Source organism: Urocampus carinirostris, chromosome 2 (assembly GCF_059441175.1).
Source record: "Urocampus carinirostris isolate Australia breed hairy pipefish chromosome 2, RoL_Ucar_1.0, whole genome shotgun sequence".
Classification (NCBI taxonomy): domain Eukaryota; kingdom Metazoa; phylum Chordata; class Actinopteri; order Syngnathiformes; family Syngnathidae; genus Urocampus; species Urocampus carinirostris.
The window spans coordinates 4,267,870-4,290,082 of record NC_142350.1 but is presented as its reverse complement, the minus strand read 5'-3'; the positions used below and the strand labels follow the sequence as shown (position 1 = coordinate 4,290,082).

The following is a 22,213-nucleotide window of genomic DNA, read 5'->3' as shown; positions in this document are numbered from 1 at the left end:
GTTTTTAGAACAAATTTGTGTACTAATTTCCCTTCTTGTTTCAGATGTTCGACGTGATGCTCACGGAGATGATTGCAGAGACCTGACACTAAGACCTCATCAAAGCCTTCCTCATGTACGTGATGCGCATTTTCTTTAATTTATATTCTCGCTATTGTCCTAGATAGACCTTTCAATTCCTGTCAGTTTGCGCTTCTTTTTCTTTTTTCTCATCCGATCCAAATATTTGGGTCTGCTTTTGATCTCTCATCATTGCTAGCATAAACAGTCCGGGAATATTTATGTGCATTTTCGCTGAACCAAGTATGAAGAAAGTAATGAATTCTAAAAGATTCTGCAAACATTTCGAACGGGTCACGGTTTATTTTTCTCCGGGACTTGAAATCTCACGAGTTGTATCACGAAGGTCATGCACGCCGACGGATGTTTTGAGCAATTCTAAATGGGCAGCTTTTTGCAGGTCAACGGATATAACTTGTCGTCAAGAGACCACAAAATTAACAAGTCTATATTTTGTTTGGCTCTTCTGAAATGTTTCCCGTCAATCATACTTCAAATGGGCTTGGTTAACGGCAGCCTTGTGCCAAAGAAAGAGCAGGAGAGCGTTGTTCTGAGAACATTTCAAGGTGCTAAATGGAGCAGAACTCAATCCGAGCTCCACTCTTAAGCTTCCTGTGGCTCATGCGATGCATGAAAAGCACAAGAGCCCCAAAGACGAATACAGTCGAGCGGTAAGTTCACCATAAAAGGCGAATGAAAATAATTCCAGAGAATCCACTTGAGTTGTAATTGCCACTCTTAGCAATTTATTTGTGAATTTGGGGACCAGCGGGCGGGGCTTGGTAGTCCTCAGTCTTAAAGGCATCACGAAGAAAATATATTCAGTATAGTGTTAGTAGTTGTAGATCAGGGGGTGTTGTAGTTGTGGTCTGTGCAGCCCCCTGAGACTTTTTTTCAGCCCCCCTTTGTGTCATTTTCCCTTCTATACCACATGTACTAAGAATTATTTCATGTGCCCAAAGACTTAAAACCTTTGTGCGTGTGACAAGTTACTTCTCAAATATGCCTGTCTGCTATAAATCCAAGTCATGTAGTATTCTGGTCTGCTATTGGTTTGCACCACGGCATCAAAAATGCCAAAATTCTATTGGCTGAGCTACCTCTCACAATCCCTTTCATTTAATATCGTTCAGGATCTCGACAAGTCGGTGATACATTACTCTTTTTTTGTACTGTATTCATTATCTATGGGTGCAGATACTTGCAATGATGCTCGAGGAGAGAAGCCTGTAATTATCAAGAAATACATAGATGGCGGATGAAATGCTTCCCTTGCTTAGTTGCATGGTTGTAACAAATTGATGAGTGTGACTTTTATAGAAATAAGGAGGCGATTAAAGCAAAGACATCTTCATTTTTTAGAGGAAATGTTCCATCCAGTCATGTACACCAGAGAATTTTTGAGGGCCCCAAATGACAAAACTGTGGCACTCGGTCACTGCTTGTGCGCTCTTCAAACAAATTTAAGAAGGCCTTGGCAGCCTTTGAATGGCCTGTCACAGTCTAACAGGTTTAGAGCGCTTACAATCAAGCTGAGCACTGAGCCCACCAACCGATCCCGGATTGTTGGCAACTCAGAGCGCCGATTCTTGGGAAAGACAAATGAGGGACAGGACCATTTTTGGCAAAACGGAATATTGCATCCAAATCCTTTCCACTTAACATCATGCCCTAAATAAAATAAACCGAAAAAACAATCTGGTTACCCTTTGCTGCGTTTCAATAATACCAGAAAGTTTTGAATAGATAGGTTTTCAGATTATCAAAAGAATGTGCCACGAAAAATAGTGCATTATTGGTTATTTAGCCTTGTTGGGGAACAAACTGTCTAAGCCTATTATTTTTTTGTTCCAAGGTACCTTAAGAGTCTACCAGAGGGCAACATGTCAGAGAGGTGGTGGCCAGGGTAAGAGCAGTCCGCTAGAATATTGGCGACAATGTCCTCAAGTCTTTGCAAAGAGCAGTCTTTGATTTTCAGGGCTGTATTGTGTGCTATGTAAAGTTCCTTTGTCTGCTGCTGTGCACCCAGCACACCAAAGTGTCTACACAATCTGTATTTGTCGTACGTGGAGATAAAACCTAAAATAAATGACGATGAATAGCAGTCCAGCCGTTTTTAATCTCTCATTATTTGTTGAAAAAAAACCTCCGAAATCATTTGAATTCTAATATATTCAGATTTGCTAATTGCCTTGGTTTCAGACAATGTAAATGGCATAATCAAATTAGTAATTAAACTATGGGAGCGGGAATGAAGCTGCCGTCGGAAGACAAATGGTACCTTTGAACTATAAACCATAGTTACTCATTTTACATTTTAATGAAAGTGCTGAAATTACAGCCATCCATCCCATGCGGGGAGCAAAAGGCTGTCTCACGGGGACAGACGACTATGGACTGGACTCGGGACAAATTTTGCTATGAATTTTTGACAGCTAAAAAAAATTTATTGGGAATCAACTGTGATTTTTTTTTTTTTAATGGGACAGACTTTCAGTTAAAATGGCCTCCAAAAAAGATAAATTCAGAGATTTATTTCAAAATTTTGAATCCATTGATGGCATAAATTAGACACAAAATGTTATTTCCAAAAAGGTTTAATTTACAGATAAGAAATTGGTCTCGGATAGTGCGCAAGAACATTACAACAAAAATTAGAAGGATCTTTGGAATTCAAAAGCTAACTAATACAAGCTTGATGACAAATCCCTGCTACATCACGCTGAAACACGAAATAGATCTTAATGAAAAAAAAAGTAGGTAGAACGCTCGTCTTGGGATCAAAAGATCGCAGTTCGAATCCCGACTCCTCCGTGTTACATGTCGAAGTGTCCTTGGATAAGACACTGAACCCCTAATGCCCCCAATAAGCAGGTTAGCCCCTTACATGGCTGCACGGCCGCTATTGGGAAATGTGAAGCACACTGTAAAGCGCTATATAAATGCAGATCATTTCATTTCATTTACATCTTCAGACTTGTAGGACATCAAAGTTACTCTAACAATGGCTCGACTTCATCATGTTAAAAACACTAAGTAAATCTAACTGGACAAAACATGAAACAAAGAAGTTGCAGGATATGATGGGATACTTACTGGTTCTAACTGAACGAAACATGGATGGAACAGGATGCAGGGAACGTATCGTATTTTCCGCACTATAAGGCGCACCTAAAAGCCTTTATTTTTTTCAAAAGCTGACCATGCGCCTTATCATACAGTGCGTCTTATTTATGGATCAATTTTAAAATTGCAAAGTTTTCCAACTAACTTGCAGCCGCCGACTAGATTTTCCCCCGAACGCCAAGTGTATGCTGGGATTTATTTACCGGCGTTTCATTGGCTAACCAATGTGTCAATCATCATTTGAATCGATCACTATTGGCTAAAGTTATTCGGAGGTCAAGGGGCGGATCCTTTTTATCATTTACAGGCTGGCATTGGCTTAAACGGCAAACAAAGCCTGCAATTGGCCAAAAAAGATGTGTCAATCATCAGTTGAATCGATCACTATTGGCTAAAGTTATTCGGAGGTCAAGGGGCGGATCCTTTTTATCATTTACAGGCTGCCATTGGCTTAGACGGCGAAACAAAGCCTGCAATTGGCCGAAAAAGATGAATGCGTATAGCATGTGGCTGACGGCATAGAGAAAGCATTTTTTTCTATTCTGTATTTGTAAATATTGTATTCTTCTGGATTTACTACCCTCACGGATATAAGAGGACATTGCCTGCACATTATTATGAACACAACGACTTCGGTGAGCTACTCCGGATTTTATATTGTCCCTGTATCTTGTTTCAGACTGAACTCGATGTTTCTGTGATAAGCGGTGCAGATACTGGATGGAATGGAGTGTCTTTTTTTAAATTAAACTCAATTCCAAGTGTTTATTGTCATGTACACAGTAAAGTTGCGAGCAAAAAAGAAAATAGATACTAAGGAATGGTTAGCATTTCTTGAATCCCAAGACTTTAACCTTCCGAATGATGGAACGATGCATTTGAGTGACATCTTACGGACACTGCATCCGCACGTGTTCTCGACACGTATTTGCGTCTTTGAAAGCTTTCGGAATGTTAAGGGGGTAATAAGCTTGACTGAACTATCTGACTGTTTTGTCCACGTTCCCATTGTAGCGCCTTATAATCAGGTGCGTCTTATGTATGTCAAAAATAGGACCAAAAACTATTTTTTCAGGGTGCGCCCTATAACCCGGTGCGCCTTATAGTGCGGAAAATACGGTACTCGCACATGGGTAGAAGAACTACATTATGTTCCATCACCAACAAGCAGGACCAATCATGAAAGAAGACGACACAGGAAACATTTTCACACATGGACAGACCAACAAGGGATAAATGATGAAAAGACCGTGAAATATAATGAGAATACAAAATTTAGCTAACAATAAATTAGAAGAAAGAGAACAAAGTAAATGATGAGACACCAACTAGTTGTAACAAAACACAATGAGAAAAGGAGACGATGCAGGACATACAGTGAAGAAAATAAGTGTTTGAACACCCTGCTATTTTGATTTTCCTCCCACTTAGAAATCATGCAGTGGTCTGAAATTTTAATGGCAGGTGCATGTCCACTGTGAGAGAGAAGAAAAATCCAGAAATCACAATGCATGATTTTTTACGATTTATTCGCAAGATATAGCTGCAAATAATTATTTGAACACCTGAGAAAATGAATGTTGATATTTGGTACAGTAGCCTTTGTTTGCTATTACAGAGGACAAATGTTTCCTGTAGTTTTTTTTACCAAGTTCGCACACACTGCAGGAGGGATCTTGGCCCACTCCTTCACACAGATCTTCTCTAGATCAGTCAGGTTTCTGGACAGTCGCTAAGGGGCCGGTCACACAGCCGTTTGCGGCTGAATCACGGCTAAAATTTTGCGGTTTTTTTTTTGCCCGTGGTTGCCCGGGATGGAAAATGCGGTTATTGTTCTATCTTCTTTATTCATTATCCATTATCGATCAGTTCATAATACGCTACAAAGCTTAGGAGCCGGGACTCTTACTCTCAGCCAAAAGGCCAAGCTAAGGTCCTAGCATTAAAGCTTTGCTGCGACCATTGCGAATGCACCGAAAGATTTTTTTGAAATGAAGAGAAACTACGCTGACGGGGATCCATGTTCACCCCCTTGACGTCTCGAGCACAACTGACGTGTGCTCGGCATTCGCGCTGTTTATACGCGGAGAAAGGCGTTTGACCGTCACACGCGTAACATGCTAATTTCACGTAATAACACCGCGATACAGGCGCAGAACATGCTATTACCATGCTCCACCCACGATTACCCGCTGAAATTTCCCGTCCTATCCATGTGTAACCACGCCCTGGCCGCGGCCAGAGCACGTCGTTCCGCGTCATTTCCGCGTCATTACCTCGTGTTGACCACGTGTGCGGCACGCGGTTTAACACGTGCTCAAACTTTTGAGCAGCTCAAAAGTTTTGAGCGCGGCCAACCACGTGAAAATTTCCGACCGCGAGTAAAGCACTGCTCTATCTCGTCTATATGGCGGTCTCAAAACGTCCAACAGGGCCCAACAGCATCTGCTTCACGGCCAGAAATTTCTGGCCGTGGTTCAGCCTCAATACGCTTGTGAAAGGCTGTGTGCCCGCGCTCTGAAGAATTGAGCAGCGCCAAACTTATTCGCGCTGTCACCCGCGCGCGAATTTCCGACCTCGTGTTAAGCACCGCTGTATCTCGTCTGAATGGCGATCTCAATGCGTCCAATAGCGTCCGCCTCAAAGGCAGAAATTTCTGGCCGTGATTCAGCCGCAAATGTCTGTGTGACCGGCCCCTAAGAAACACAGAGTTTGAGCTCCCTCCAAAGATTTTCGTTTGGGTTCAGGTCTGAAGACTGGCTGGGCCATGCTAAAACCTTGATATGCTTCTTACGGAGCCACTCCTTGGTTTTCCTGGCTGTGTGCTTCGGGTTGTTGTCGTGTTGGAAGACCCAGCCACAACCCATCTTCAATACTCTGACTGAGGGAAGGAGGTTTTTATTAAAAAAATCTCACAATACACGGCCCCAGTCGTCCTCTCTTTAATGCATTGCACTCATCCTGTCTCATGGTCAGAAAAAAACACCCCCAAAGCTTGATGCTACCACCCCCATGCCTTACAGTAGGGATGGTGTTCTTCGGATTCAATCTTCATTCTTCTTCCTCCAAACACGCTTAGTGGAATTATGACCACAAAGTTCTATTTTGGTCTCATCTGACCACAAAACCTTCTCCCATGACTCCTGTATCATCCAAATGGTCATATGCAAACTTAAGTAGGGCCTTGACATGTGCTGGTTTAAGCAGGTGAACCTTTCGTGCCATGCATGATTCCAAATGGCGTCTTAGTGTTTTATCTACAGTAACTTTGGAAATCGTGGTCCCAGCTCGTTTCAGGTTATTGACCAACTCCTGTCGTGTAGTTTTGGGCTGATTTCTCACCTTTCTTAGACTCACTGAGACCCTATGAGGTGATTTCTTGCATGGGGCTTCACTCCGATTGAGATTGACCGTCATGTTTAGCTTCTTCCATTTTCTAGTGATTGCTTCAACAGTGGACTTTTTTTTACCAAGTTGCTTGGCAATTGCTCCTTAGCCCTTTCCATTCTTGTGGAGGGTGTACACTTTTGTTTCTGGCGTCTCTGGACAGCTCTTTGGTCTTCGCCATGTTACAACTCTTACTGTTTGGATGGGGTGGACAGGTGTCTGTATGCAGCTAATGACCTCAAACAGGAGCATCTAATTCAGGATTATACATGGAGTGCAAATGGACTTCTAATGGGCATAACAGGTCTTTCAGGGTCAGAATTCTGGATGATACACAGTCGTTTAAATACTTATTCGCAGCGGAATCACACAGATAGATTGTGAAAAAAACATGCATTGTGATTTCTGGATTTTTCTTTTTAGTTTATCCCTCTCACAGTGGACATGCACCTACGATGAACATTTCAGACATCCTCCATGATCTCTAAGTGGGAGAAATAGCAAAATAGCAGGGTGTTCAAATACTTATTTTATTCTCTGTATGTATACTCAAACCTTGATAGAATTATAAATGAAGCTGTTTTGTTTGGAGCAACATTATCGATGTCCAAGTGTTAATTCAAGCAGACCACGTCTCACAATTGGAATATATTCATTCCGAGCACTCCTCCGGATCGTTTCTAGTCTTGTTTCTGGGCCACAGGTCAAGTTCTTCCATTTCTAGAGTCAAGTCTCAATTCCCTGCCTTTAATTCTTAATGATTCGACTGGTTAATATTCATGACGTGTCTGTATAATGAAACTCTGCTGAATTTCCATTTTTAATGACCAGATTTGAATGACAAACTAGGAAAATGCTGTGGGGAGTCACCTACCTTCATAAAACCCAACTGTTTTTCACATATTTTAGATCGTAACAGGCAATTCAGATTAGTTTTGACTTTTATATTAACGTTTATTTACTCATTTTTTGTTGTATGGAAAATACCTAGTCCCTCATGCTAACCAGTTACCGTTTAAAAAAACATTCTGACATCCTAGTCTGGAGTCTTTTCACCTTGATTGAAATCAATTTTTTTTGGCTTTTGTCGATCTTTCTTTCTCCAGATGCTGGGGTGTAAGTGTCTCGTCGATTCAGGCGCTCCTTACCTGGTAAGCTCCAATCGATATCCTCCCCATCTCTCCCATACAAATAAAAGTGGGCTCAATGTAGTTTATAATTCCTTTTATATGTTTTTAGAGGTTGTCCTTTCCCTCTGTTTCTGTTCCGGTGTACTGAATATCTGAGATTGGATAATAGTGAACCTATTTTTATAATCAGGGTTATGTTCCTTTATTTTTTGACAATTATTATACAATTATTATACAATTATTATACGATTTAAATACAGTAGACCCCCCCTTTACAGTGTTGAATATTATGTTTCTTTAAGATTTTTGGGACTCCCTTATACAGCACATTCCCCACTTTATAGCATCAACAACAAATTAGTTTGCGTGCCCAAAAATTTACGTCTCTAAGGTGCCTGTCATATTAAATGGTGGTCTGTTATTGGTTTGTGTCACCGCATCATCAACAAACCTTTTTTATTAGCCCAAAAAATCTTTTGACAAATACAACTACTGCATGTTGAAAAGGTTTACATTTAATTCCTACCCTCTTTGGGACGGTTAAGCCTTTCAGAACACAGAACACAACGCATGATGAAAATCTGTGAAGCAGCAAGATTGTGAAAGGTGAACCGTACTATAGCAAGGGATTCCTGTAATTTTTTTCTTTTTTCTGTCCAAAATATGTGAAACTTTCGAGTTGGATGATAACTCCATCGTTTGTATAAATGGGCTTCAAAAACAATAGAGGCACGCAGGTTTTCTTGCATCCAGCAGGGGGACTCGGCTGCTCGCCGGCTCGCTTGCTTGTTGCCATCTGCCTCTCAATCTTCAGCTCTCTCCTCCTCCTCATATTCCCAGCTTGAGCAAACGCCCGACCCAATGGTGGGCGTCTGCTCGGCCGCTTTAAGACCCTCCTACCAGCTGGGCTGAAAAAAGAGGCGGCACTGTGCTCGCCAGCCTTGGACGAGCCCCTTTTTACCGCCCTGTCAGTGTGGAGGCAAGAAAGGGAGAGAGGCGAGCAAACACCAGAGATTCAGAGAGCGGCTGTGAGAACCCGGAGAGCAGCTTCCAGAAGTGAGAGCGGGAAAGAGGAAATAGAGAGCACGCATTACCGGCGAAGGGGGGACTCATTCTCTTCCGGCCACCAGGGGCACCGTCACCACTTTCATGACTTGTAGATAAAACCCAGTGGACCAGACCATCCAATTAGCTGATTTTTCTTCCTCATTTGTGCGGCGTCTTAACTGGATCCTCTGTGTAGTCCAAGGACAGTTTGCATCACATACGGCATCAGTTGGGAATCGGCGCCGAGGATATCCTTGTCCCCCAGACAGCGTCGCTCCTACGAGGTGAGAGAGAGAGAGAGAGCGAGAGAGAGAGAGGGAGGAATCGGCGCCTGCATGGAAGCATAGGCAAAAGTCATCCCACTCGAATAGACGAGTGCACCCGCACCACCTCTCCCTGTGTTCCTTTACCATCCCTTTCCTCCTTTCTTATTCCTCCCTCCCCCAACTTCTGTGTCCTATCCATCCTCTACCTCTCTTCTATCACACCTGATCCGATAAGCCTGGATACGCTCGGATCAAGAACTTGAAGGAATATCCCAGTGGCAGTGACTGATCGGACAGTCTGCCCTGAACGCCAGCTCTGGACTCCATTGAGACATTGACAGATACTGCCTTCTATATTGTGGACCCACAAGTGACAACAGAGTAGAAACGGATTGTCGACGTTCTCGCCATTTTCTACTCACCTGGTGTCAGCATTCCCTGCCTGAGTACTAAGGATTCCAGCTACATGGGAAAGCGATTGGAGCAGCAACCAATGTACCCCCAGTACACCTACTACTATCCCAATTATCTCCAGACTAAGGTATGCTTTCCTCAAGCATGCTCTTCCCAGCCTCACTGGCAATTTATCCTCCCGTCATCCTTGAGTGGTGATGATTGATGGCCGCCCTTGGTGGTGACACTTTCACGGGACTGATACCTTGTCAGAGTTTGGATGTCTAAATCAGAGTCGTGTCAGGGATCAGGGCCGATGGGCGGATGTTTGTGGGAGGAGCGAACCAATAACCTTCACGCTTTGCTCATTTATGCATAAGCCGCCAAGGCTCTGAGATGGATATAAAGACATTAGATTTTACAATTTTGTTTTTTTTTAGGTTCTGTGCCCTTACCACTGAGGGCCAAGTAGGACTGTAATCTAGCTACCATTGGGAATTGGTTTGTATCCTCATAGTGGCACATTTAAATACAACATTGGGATTCCGTGACCCCTTCTTACAGAATTTTCATTTTACATTCATTTTCTTAAGACCTCTGTTCAGTATTTTCTCTTTATGCAACAATAACAACAAATTATTTTGTATGAACAAAGTTGCACAAATATCATGAGTTCCGTCTCAAAGATGCATATCTGCAAATGGTGAACATCATGTAAAATGCTGGTCTAATTTTGATTTGGGTCACAGTGTTTTGAAGATGTTGTGAAGCAAAAACATGATAACCAGGGAAATAACCTTGCAATCATCAAGAAATACGAAGAGTGTACACAAATCTGTACCTTTGATAAATCACATTTCCGCAACCAATGATCGATCGGGGCTATAGTTTTTAATAAGAAGACGATTAAATCTTATAAGGGCATGATAATCCTCCTTGCCCCTTTGCATTCAGCCATTAACTCTAAAGCTCATGTCACATCATCACATTTATGTTTTTCATGTATGCACATACATGATACACGAGTTGCATTCACTTTATACTGTTTTGTTACTTTAATGTTTTTATCTGGAGTACCAGAGGTTCGTAAATCATTAGCTAATGACCAAAGGTTTCTATCCCCCTGAATACGGAAACTTCACTTTGTGATCCCCACTTCAGAACCAATTCACATATCCCGGGGCTCTACTGAATGAGCACTTGGGTTCTTGTCCTATAAGTATCGTGCTGTCTGTTTTTGTCAATTTGAAGACAGAAAGTCCTTTTGTAGTTCATATTTCAGACCTGATCAATGAGTAGATAATGAACGGGGCTTTGAAAATCAGTTTTGCTTTCTGTGGATGACCTAAATATGTCCAATAGTGGTGCGTGTAAAATAAATCTAGCTTGGTTGAGTCTTTTTTGGGGTCCTTGTTCTTATTTTGCAGTAGAGATGTTTTACCTTTTGACTCAACAGTCTTTAGAGTGTCCAGGTTTTGTGCTCAGCATCACAATGCAAAAATGGTGGAAGCATCCAACAGCAATGTCTTGCCTGAAACCCAGGAATCGATAAAAGCATCGACGCTATCGTCGTCGAGTGAGGTTCCTCTTGCAAGGGGCGGAGATGGCTGCAGCACCTCCTGGCACATCCCCAGGACTCCCTTATGATTTATACTTTAATACATTTGTGCCTCCGCCATATGGCTTCCCTCTCCTCCCATCATCCGCTCCCTCCCCACTTGGCCTATCTGAGAGTGGCTTGTCTCGGTCAGGGTATCTCCTTCTCTCCCTTTCTCGCTCTCGTTTGGCTGCCGTCTTGCTAGACGCTTCCCCCCCCCCAACCCCCCTCCAATCCCCTGCCTACGCTGCCGGCGCTGCAGTTCACGCCCAAGGTCAGCGGAGATCCTATCGTGCCACCACCAGCAGCGATTGATTTATCCTTGACTGAGGCGCTGGGTCGCGTGCCACGCAAACGAGACCCGTGACGAGGGAAGCGGGCCTTTCTATTCATGTTTTGGCACACGCACAGATCGCTTTGGTGTTGGCGTTGCTATTGGGCTTTTATTTCAATGTTCAATTTTAGAAAAATTATGTGAAAAACTTACTTGTAGCATCCAATCATCAAAATTGCTCCTTTCCTTTATGTTCTGTTTTTCTGTTTCCAGTGTTTTTGTCCATCCTTCTTTTTCTGTCTCATCTGCCAGTGTTTTGTGTTCCCCTCCCTTATTTTCACCAATCAGCTCATTTTGTGGATTGTCCTGGTGTCTCGATTTTCTCGTCTGTGTATTTTATTCTTAGTGTTCTTCGAATTCATTTTGTTTCATCGATGTGTCAGGTACCATGTTCGATCTCATGTGGTTTGTGCTGGTGTCTCATTTGTCTCGTTAGTGTGTGTATATTTCTCAGTTTTCTCTCAGTTCTTGTCGAGTCATCGTCATGTCGTTTCAGGTACCATGTACCAGCTCCCTTGACCTTATGCGAATTGTCCCGGTGTATTTAGTTCCTAGTTTTCTTTCAGTTCTTGTAGGGTCTTGTTGTTTAAGGTACCATGTATCAGCTCCTTCGACGTTGTAGGGATCGTCCTGGTGTCTCGTTTGTCTCGGTCCAGGTTTTGTTTCGGATCTGTTGATCATTGTGTCCTTTCAGGTATCATGTCCGACCTTGTGTGGATGGTCCTGGTGTCTTATTTGCATTCCTAGTTTCTTTCAGTTATAGTTGGGTCATTTTTGTGTCAGGTACAATGTATTGTGTCACTTGTCCTTGTGTGGAATGTCCTGGTGTCTGATTTGTTTTGTTAGTAAGCGTGTATCTAGTTGCAAGTTTTCCTTTCTTATCATTCTTTTGTCGGGTCAGGTACCATGTATTGTTTCCCTCAACCTGGATTTCTTGTCTCATTTGTCTTGTCAATGACTATTTACTTCCTAGTTTTCTTTTAATTTGTATTTTGTCGTGCCAGGTACCATGCATTGGGTACCTCAACCGGGTGTGGATTGTCTTGATGTGTCATTTGTCTCTTAAGTGTCAATATAGTTCCAAAATTTATCTTACATAGTGTACAGTTGTCGTCGTGTCATATCAGGTACCATGTTCAACTTTGAGTGGATTACTTTGGTGTCTCGTTTGTCTCGGCCGCTTTAAGACCCTCCTACCAACTGGGCTGAAAAAAGAGGCGGCACTGTGCTCGTCAGCCGTGGGCGAGCCCCCTTTTTTTCGTATCAGTGTGCATTTAATTCCTTGTTTTCTTTCATTTCTTGTCTGGTCATCATTGTTTCAGATACCATGTCTTGTCCATATCAGGTTTTGTTCTTTTGTTTTTGAACCTGTTTTGTCCCTCCAGTTTTGTTTGTTACTCTGCATATTGTTTTTTGCGTAGGTTCTGTACGACTACATATTTTTCAGTCCTTAAGGGGTGTTCATCTCCATTTGAGATCTTTTTTTGCTCTTAGTACCTCACACCCAAGATGTGGATGGAGAGCATATACAGTGGAACCTCGGTTCTCGACCATAATCCGTTCCAGAACCCTGTTCGAAAACCGATTTGGTCGATCACCGAAAATCGTTTTTGCCATTAAAAGTAATGTAAAATCATTTTAATCCGTTCCAAATCCTTGAAGGCTTACCATGAACGTAAACATGAAGCTAACCCAGGCTAATCATACGGAAGATTACGCTAACATGAACGTGTAAAAATAAAAAAATCAGGTCGTTTACACGTCATTTAGCACCGGGGTCTCCACAACAAGTGGTGAGCGGTTAAAGGATAAAGAAAAGATTTATGAATAGGATTTCTTACCTTTGTGGTCCCTCGAAAGAAGGGAAACTCGCACATCTTCTTCATATTTTGCTATTATTTCTTTCTTAAATGCAATAGTTGTACGCACTACTCTTCTTTTTTCACCTGTAGCAACTTTGCTTCTTGCACCGACCTTCTTCCGAGGCATAATTAGGGGTTAAAACACTCCGTTCACCGATATATAAAACGAAAGCAAAAAGAAGTGCGCGGTCACGTGACAATAGATCTTCACAATGGGTGGGGGCAATCTACACCCGTACGCCGCTCAGCATCGCCCATAGCGTACCGGCATTCGAACTCCGATTTTTTTGAACGAAAAGCGAAGCAAGAATTTCTCGAAATTTTTGGTCGAGAACCGATTTGTTCGAACTGAGAGGCGTTCGAAAACCGAGGTTCCACTGTAGTACATAGTTGCAAAGGATGTAAACATAATCTTAATGTTTGTTATACATTTTTCTAGAGTCCAGCCCTTTTCTGTGGCCTGTTGTGCAAAATGGAACAAGTTTCGCATTTGATTGGGTGGACAAAATGTCTAAATGGCATTTTGCGGTTAGTGGAGACAGACTAGAGGTAAGATCTTGGGACCGGCTTGAACCCGGTTTAAAATGTCAATCATTAGGTTGGGCTTCTCGTTCCCTCTTTTTTTTTTCACCTTTTTTCACCTTCGTGGATGAACTGCATGCTTTTACTTTTACTCAAGTAATTATTTAGATTACTTCTATTTGAGTATTGTTTTTCTGAAGTACCAGTGCTTTTACTTGTGTAGCACACTTAGGCGCTGAAATGCGCACTTCGACACTAAAGTTGTATTATTCAGTTAAGTCTATCATAAAGAACATGCTTACCAAACTATCAGTTTAACTCCAAATCACGAAATCCAAAGAAATTTCATCTTCGGTGTCCCAGTAGAAGATTCGCTGCTTCCTCTTCCCACCTCTAAGTGGCTTACGTCAGATATAATTTCTGCTTCTTGTCAATAGCTTACAAGTTTTACAAAGTTTCTTTCTGATTTTGCATCTTGGCCTGGAGAGGAATGGGCGCCACCAGGTGGTACTTGCCCAAGACACACCACAGGAAATAGTGCCCCTACGACCCTAGTGGTTAAGGGATCCAAGCAACCAACCAATCTAAAGAATATGATTTTATTTTCTGCGATATTTTGTTCAGTTTTATATCACTGCACTTTGCCGACAGACTTTTTATTTCCGCGATGCCCTTCGAAGTGCGCACTTGATTTCAGGGACTCGGCCCGAAGTAAACCCTAAGCTGCGTACTTTAGCTGAAATGCACACTTCGGTGCCGAATTACGCACTGCGCCGAAGTAAAAAGCATTGGGTTTAATTCTGGTTTGGTCCCTCAAATAAAGTTAATCGATCAGGTTTGGACAGATTTGGGCTTATATACCCGCGGCTTGGGTCGGGCAGGCAGTTTAGGCCCGATCTTCCCTTTAAGACAGACATATGTGATTCTCCAGCGATGTCCACAGAGTGCTTGTTAACCCACAATGGATTGCCAAAGTCAGACCATGAGAAAATAAACTAACATTTGTCTTTGTATTGATTAGTGCAGCGGGGCGTAGCATGTGCTGCTCTTTAGTAGGATAATGGATTTCTGAAATTGTTTGTGTTCATGTGTCTTCTATATAAAATAATTGTTCTCATATGACTCTTTTTGTGGTCAAGATTTTTGGGACTTCCTGCTCGTCAGATGAGTTACCCGCACACATTTCATTTCTCAAAGGACGGGTTGCAGCATTTGTTAGTATCAGCTCCTTGTTTTGACAAGAGGATTGTTTAAAGGCCCCATTTGCATCATGATAGCCTCGGGAACGGGATGTTTAGTGACTTTCACAGTTTGCCGCGCGTGTGAAAGGTGAATCATTTGCATCTTAAATATCAGATGGCGGCTTTGCGTCTGCCGAGCCCGGCAGAAATCAGGCTAATCATAGTTGTTAGTGCTTTTGTCAGGGATGGGTGACTGTTTTATTTTTATCCTCTTGCTTATGATGCTGCACCAAATGGACAATCAGTCCCTATTTCTTTTTATACACGGATACCAGTTTTTATTTGGAGACATTTTGTACTTAAAACAAATAGTAGCCACACCCCTCTGATTGTTTATTTCCTAAAAGAGATTAAAAATGAAAGGTTTTAGGGCATATACTTAGCGCATACTGCAAAGTAAAAACTTAAATATAGCTTTAAGCTAACATTGCACGAAAGAAACCTTTCCAAATGTCTGTGCCGAAAATTCCTCTGATAATTAAATGAGAAAGGAAAAATGGGAGGGAGGGAGGATTTCATTGTTTGCTTAGTTAAGAGATGTAATATGATAATGGAGGAGAAAAGGTTAAAAAGAAGGATCTGGCTTCAAGTTTGGGGATTTGTTCAAGATTCAAGAAGAGATTCAGTAGAACCTCTTGAAGGATGCCTGTGAATATTTACAATTCAGGGCTTAAGTAGGGAATAAAAAAATCTGACTCTTGCAGTTATTTGACTTAAATTTAGCTATCCAAATCCCATGTTTTTCAAATCGATGTAACTAAAGTCATGTGATTTTTCCATGTTACACAGACGGGATAATATGGCATAGATTTAGCTCAAAACACAGATGCTCAGCATTATACTAATGTGCTAACGTTTTTATTATTTTCTAAGCACACATTTTGTCTGTGCTTGTGTTTCTTACAAGCTCGGCTGTGTAAAAAGTTATGTGAGAAAGCTGGGATGTGATTAAAGTCAGCTTTCCGCACTTTCCACTTGGGTTGTCCTTGAGCACAAAGTACTAACTCAACTCGATACAGGTTGCTGTGTGAAAAAACAAGCACAGATAAATGTCTGGAAACACAGAATCAATGATCATATCTTACACTTCCTATGGCAATATTCTAAAGGTTGTTGTGTGAAAAGTCAAGTGCATTACCTTCTACAGAGGGTCATCCACTCAGCCTGCGAAATCATTGGATGCTCTTTGCCTACATTGTAATAATTAAACAACTAACTCTTACATTTCTTACAGTAATATTTGGAAGATGTTGGTGTGAGTCATCAACTCCATGACCTCTTCAAGTTAGGTGAACCTTAAAAAAGGTCATCTAAACAGCCCAGAAAATCTTGGGCTTCTCTTTGGCATGTTGTAATCAATGACAATAAAAGTCCAATTATTTTTCTATAGCACTTTAGGCCACGTTAGAGTACTTCTTGTCCACTTGAATGCAAAACACAAGTTGGACAGGACACACACGCTGTGAATAGCCCATTCTCAATTTGGAAAGTCCTTTTGTTGCCTCCTTTTGTCTTGAGAATGTCTCGCGGCGAGCTCCAAACGCTCAGGTAGGACGACTTGGAAGCTCCTCTTGCAGTGCTCGCTGACTCAGACTCAGCTGGGATAATTGCTGCTGAATTTTTAACGAACGGCTGCGTTGTGCACTTTGCTGAGCAGCATGCTGGAAGATTCCTGCCTGGCTGGAATAGAATAGAATATTTGGGTTAATCTTCATTACAATACATGGCGCTATGACTTGGGATGTGGACAAAATAAGCAATATATGTTTGCATCAAATCACTGGTTGTAGTTTTAATTGCGGGAACCTGTAATGGAAGATCCTGTTTGTAATTGCCATTTGTTCATACTGACTGAGCAAGTTTTTGCTCTCACTGGTTGTGAGGACACGTCACTCTGGTAGTCTGCTGCAACCAAGATTGTGGATCAAAATCGCCTTCATTTGTCTTATCTCCTGCGTTGTCTTCCTTTCATGTTTTGTTCGGGTGGTGGACCCATGTAGTGTTCCAAGTGTGGAAATGTTTGTCAAAGTTTAATTTTAATGCTTAGTTCAGTTACAACTAGTTGGTCTTCCAACATATCCTGCGCTGACTCATTGTCATGTTTTGTTCAGTTAAAGCCAGTAAGTATTCCAGCGTTGTTTTTTTATCGTGGTTCAACATGAGGTAGCAGAGATCCGTAGTCGAGCCTGTGTAAGAGTAACTTTCATCATCGTCAGATTTTGAGGATTCGAGTAAACTTTGTTGTTCTGGTTCTGTACACTATCTGATACTATTTTTTTTGAATAAAAAAATCATATTTTATGGCTACATTAGTGGGATTCGCTGAGCCAGTTAGTCTTTTTTTTCCTCTGGTAATGACAGCCATAACTCTGATAGGTATAGCCTTGTGAGACTCCCATGCAAGCTTGATGGCATCAAGCACCTGCCGCAGCATTCAGTGTCATGCCTATCTTGGTAAACGCTTCTGAAAAAGCCAATTCTGCCACGCACGAATGAGGATAAGCAAATAGGCACGAGCTGGAATGGCTGCCAGTCGTGTCGGGAGAGAGAGCAGGGGGGGGCACAGTCACAATGAGCTTCTATACAAATAAGGATTGGTGCAGCAATTTAGTGCAGCAGATGAACCTCGCCAAGCCTTGTCGAGCGAGCGGGGGATTACCGTGAGCAAACAGGCTTTTCTCTTGGTTTGATTTGAGAGGACTGACTCACGTCAACCTCCTGGATTTTTGCCCCTTTGGCGGGCTCTTACCGTTCCGCCATAACTGCTGGAAAAAACACGCCGTCGCTCAGGTGGGCCAATTAGACAGCTTCGGAAAGCCATAATGGATTGCGCAGGAGAGAGCCCACGGCGTTGTAAACTTTTGTCGGAGGGAGCGGGGGCAAGGGGATCATTCTTCAAAAGTAATTAGTAGCACATAAGCAGACTATTGGCAAGGCAATGAAAAAATGTTGGCTTTCTGTGCGGGCTGCTTGCAGATGTCGCTTCTTGGCAGCTAAGGACTTGAACAAAACTTTTGTCAATGTGCAGAGCTTTGCACGTTTTCTTGCCAAGTGCTACAATGTTTACATTGACTTCACTTGAATTCTCTACTTTATCATGAAAAGCCTTTAAGTAATAGGTTGTAGAAAAGATTACGACATTAATTCATAGCTGTCTTCCTAAATTTGTAATGATGCCACTTAGTTGCAGTTAATCTATTGATTTGTATCGATGCTTTGGCAACTTTGTTGTAAGAGTCAATGTGTAGAACCAAATCTATATGGGAGCATTTATTTTTCAAAATTCTTAGAGGATTCTGAAGTCTTCAAGAATATTGCAGAATATTAAGACAAATCCACGGATTTTATTTTTTAAATTATTTTATATATATTTTTAAAAATTTTGTTAGATTGTTTTTATTATTAATTTTATTGTATCGATTTTGAATTGAACTGAATTGTCTTGATTGTCATCTATATCATTGATGTGAAACATAGTACGCAACAAGATTGGACACTCTAGGTTAAACATGTAAATAAAGACTTGAAAGAGAAAAAAAGAGAAAAAAAACATCAGAATAAAAGTCAGAAAAAATATTGATAACATAGTGCTTAGAGACTGGCCTTAATTATAATAAAAGTGCAATGTTCGTGAATGAAAAAAAATAACGTATCGTAACAATTGTGCAATGAAAAGAAGTGCAATTTAGCAGCAACAACAACAAAAACAGTCACAATGTGCATACTTTCACAGTTTTGTGCAACGGCATTTAGCAGCAACAAAAAAAAAAAAAAAGAAAAGTCGCAAGATGTCTTCACAGTTTTGTGCAAATGTTTAAGGTGGTGATGGCCTTGTAGAAGAAGCTGGCTCCTAGCCCGTTTGTACTTGTTTTGAGGGACTTGTTGATCACACCATAGAGCAACTGGTCATAGAGCAACTGGGAAGTGGTTTTTGTCATATTTCATAATAAATTAAATAGAGGTCGCGCGATTATTGGGCAGGCCGATTATCAGCACTGGTATTTGGGAATTTGACGGATATTGGTATCGGCTTCTTTTTTCTTTTTTTTCGACAAGCCAATTTTAAAGCTCAGAGCAGCACAGCCCCTCCATGTCTCCTACTCCCCTCTTCCTCGCTGCCTGCTACCTATCCTGCACCTTCGTATTGAATAAGCAACCGGGGGTGGAGCCACTGAAAAATAAACTGTCCCCACTCTGTACTGTTCGCACTCCGCAGTCACAGACTGCACACTGGAGCGGAAATCTATCTATCTATCTATCCATCTATCTACCTACCTACCTACCTACCTTGGTCATATGCCTCAAGAGGGTTGACCGACAGCAAGACAAACACTTAAAATAACAAAGTAAACAAAATAAAGGGAAAAAAATAGCAAAATTCACACACAACATTTTTTGGTCCACGGCCAACCCAAATGTCCAGACACCCAAACAAGTTAAGCACCTCGGCACCTAAGTTGGTAATGCATCCGTCCCTCCAGATGACACAAGAAAGCGGCCATGTCACTCGGGTCAGGGTGACACAACACACTCTTCTGTTCAACAGCAGGGCCCGACAGCTTTCACTGGTTTACCCCTGCCGCATCGTACGGGTGCCCTGCCCATCCCTTAGAACGCGTCCAAACATCCCACTATCCTTTTACAACACCTCTCCACTCATCCCTATCACCAACAAGAGCTCTAGCTTCCACGAGATTTAGACCTCTTTCCTGCAGTGCACTCATAACACTATCCCTCCATGCCAATCGTGGCTTTCCTCTTAGTCTCCTTCCATTTACTTCTGCTCTGTAGATCCTCTTCAACATTCGCTCCTCATCCATCCTCTCCATGTGTCCAAACCAACCGAGTACCATCTTATCCACACGCTTGCTTAGTTCCACTACTACTCCAGTTCTGTCTCTCACAATTTAATTTCTCAATCTATCCAATCTTGTCACTCCTAACATACTCCTTGAAACACTTAATCTCTAAAACATTTAATTTCCTTCTCAAATCCGCGTTCAGGCCCCAAGTCTCTGCACCATACAACAAAGTCGGCACAATCACACTCTCATACAGTCCCCTCTTAACATCCATACTCATACTCTTGTTGCTCATCACTCTCCTCAGAGCACCCAAAACCTTCTTCCTTGATTCACTCTGTGCAATACCTTGCACTCCATTCCACCAACTGCAGCCACATCACAACCCAAGTACCTAAAGCTTTTGACTTCTTCCAGCACCAGTCCATGCAACCTTTTTTCTAACGCCATGCCCACTCCATCACGTGAACACTTCATCACCTTACTCTTCCCAACATTGACACATAACTTATGCCTATCACATACTCTTCCAAACTCCGTTACCAACCTTCTCAATGTTTCCTCAGAATCAGCCACAAGTGCTGTGTCATCTGCAAACAACAACAACTGATTTACCTGCCACACCGTTCCCCTGTTATCGATCATCTCTGCACCTCTGCCAAATACTCTCACATTCACCTCTCTCTCCACACCATCCATGTGCACATTGTACAGCCATGGTGACATCACACACCCCTATCTTACACCAGTCAACACAGGGAACCACTCACTTGTCTCACTCCCTACTCTTAAACATGCTCTGTTGTTCACATGAAAACTCTTCAATGCTTCCAACAACTTTCCACCCACTCCATACATTACCATCACCTGCCAAGACGCCACTCTATTAACTCTGTCATACACCTTTTCCAAGTCCATAAAAGCCAAATAAAGATCCTTACCTTTTTCAAAATATTTCTCACGCACCTGTCGTACTGCAAACACCTGATCCACACATCCTCTTCCTTTAATGAAACCACTCTGCTCCTCCATCACCACCTCATTCGTTCTTTCTCTCACTCTCTTAATCAAGACTCTTCCATACAGCTTACCCGGCGCAGACAACTAACTGATACCTCTCGAAATGCTACATTCATACTTATCACCTTTACCCTCATACAACGGCACCACACATGCACTACACTAATCAACAGGAACCACACAACTTAAAAAGCATACATTCAACAAGCGTACTTACCAGTCAATCATAGCCGTGCCACCTTTTCTCAGGCATTCAGCAGTACAACCTTCCAACCCAGGCGCCTTCCCCCCTTTCATTTCCTTCACTGCCTCTTGCACCTCCTATGTTTCCACAGGCTTCACATTTATATCAACCATACCATCGATCGCCTCGACTCTCACTTCTCTCCCATCCTCCACATTCAGCAACTCCTCAAAATACTCTGCCCCTTTTGTCCTGACTGCATTACCGCTAACCAGCAATCTACCGTCCTAATTTTTCACTTTCTCTTCCTTTCCAGACTCACTCTTTTCACTTCTCTCCAGAACACTTTTGTCCTTTCCTCAAAGTTCACTCCTATCTTTTGACACCATTCATCATTTGCTTTCCTTTTCGCTGCTTCCACTACCGCTTTTACCAATCTTTTCTTCACTTTATACCTTTCATTCGCATCACCACTCTAATCTTGCAGCCACTCCTCAAAGGCACGTCTCTTCTCTGTCACAGCCACTGAGACCTCATCATTGCACCATTCACTTCCTTTCCTAATACCTCGACCAACTTTTCTCATTCCACACACTTCGTTCGCACTCATCAACACTGCCTCTTTAAACCACTTTTATTCCATTAGCACACTCTACACTTCTCTTCTTCTAATGTGTTCATACTCTTCCCCTATCCACTCTTTAAACTCTCATTCCTTTTCTGTCTTATTCAACTCTGACATTTTCACCTCTTCCCTCACATTCTTCTTATACTTGCCTTCCACGATCCATCTATTCTCAGTTTTCCTTCCATATAAAAGTGATCAGACATACCACTCAATTCACCTCTGTAAACATGCACATCCAACAATCTACTTAACATCCCTATCCTAACCACTACATAATCCATCAGTGCTCTGTCCACCATCTCACCACCATCCACTCTGACAAAGGTGTACTTATTCACGTCCCTCTTTTTAAACAATGTGCAATCACCAACTCATTTTCCACACATAACTCAATCAATTTCTTCCCACTCTCATTTCTACCTGGTACTCCATATCTACCAATCACATTTTCAACCGTTCCATCACCCACTCTAGCATTCAGGTCACCTAGTATTACCACTTTCCACCCTTCTTTCGCACTTGCCACACATTCGGACAAATCCTTCCAGAACCCCTCTCTCTCCCCAGCACTTCTTTCTGAACCAGTTTCATATGCACATATAAACATCCTTACT

General features: G+C 42.1%; 1 protein-coding gene across 4 annotated transcripts in view; it reads left to right on the top strand.

The window, feature by feature from the left end:
* Nucleotides 1-8,500: 8,500 nt before the first annotated feature.
* rbms3 (RNA binding motif, single stranded interacting protein) overlaps nucleotides 8,501-22,213 on the top strand; it is a 243,788-nt gene continuing 230,075 nt past the window's right edge. Inside the window, exon 1 of one of the 4 annotated variants that reach the window (XM_088328442.1) lies at nucleotides 8,501-9,557. In XM_088328442.1, coding sequence (XP_088184568.1) covers nucleotides 9,483-9,557 — 75 coding nt within the window. In that variant the 5' untranslated portion in view covers nucleotides 8,501-9,482. The remainder of the gene's footprint in view (nucleotides 9,558-22,213) is intronic. The other 3 variants (XM_088328441.1, XM_088328445.1, XM_088328443.1) reach the window with 3 other exon arrangements.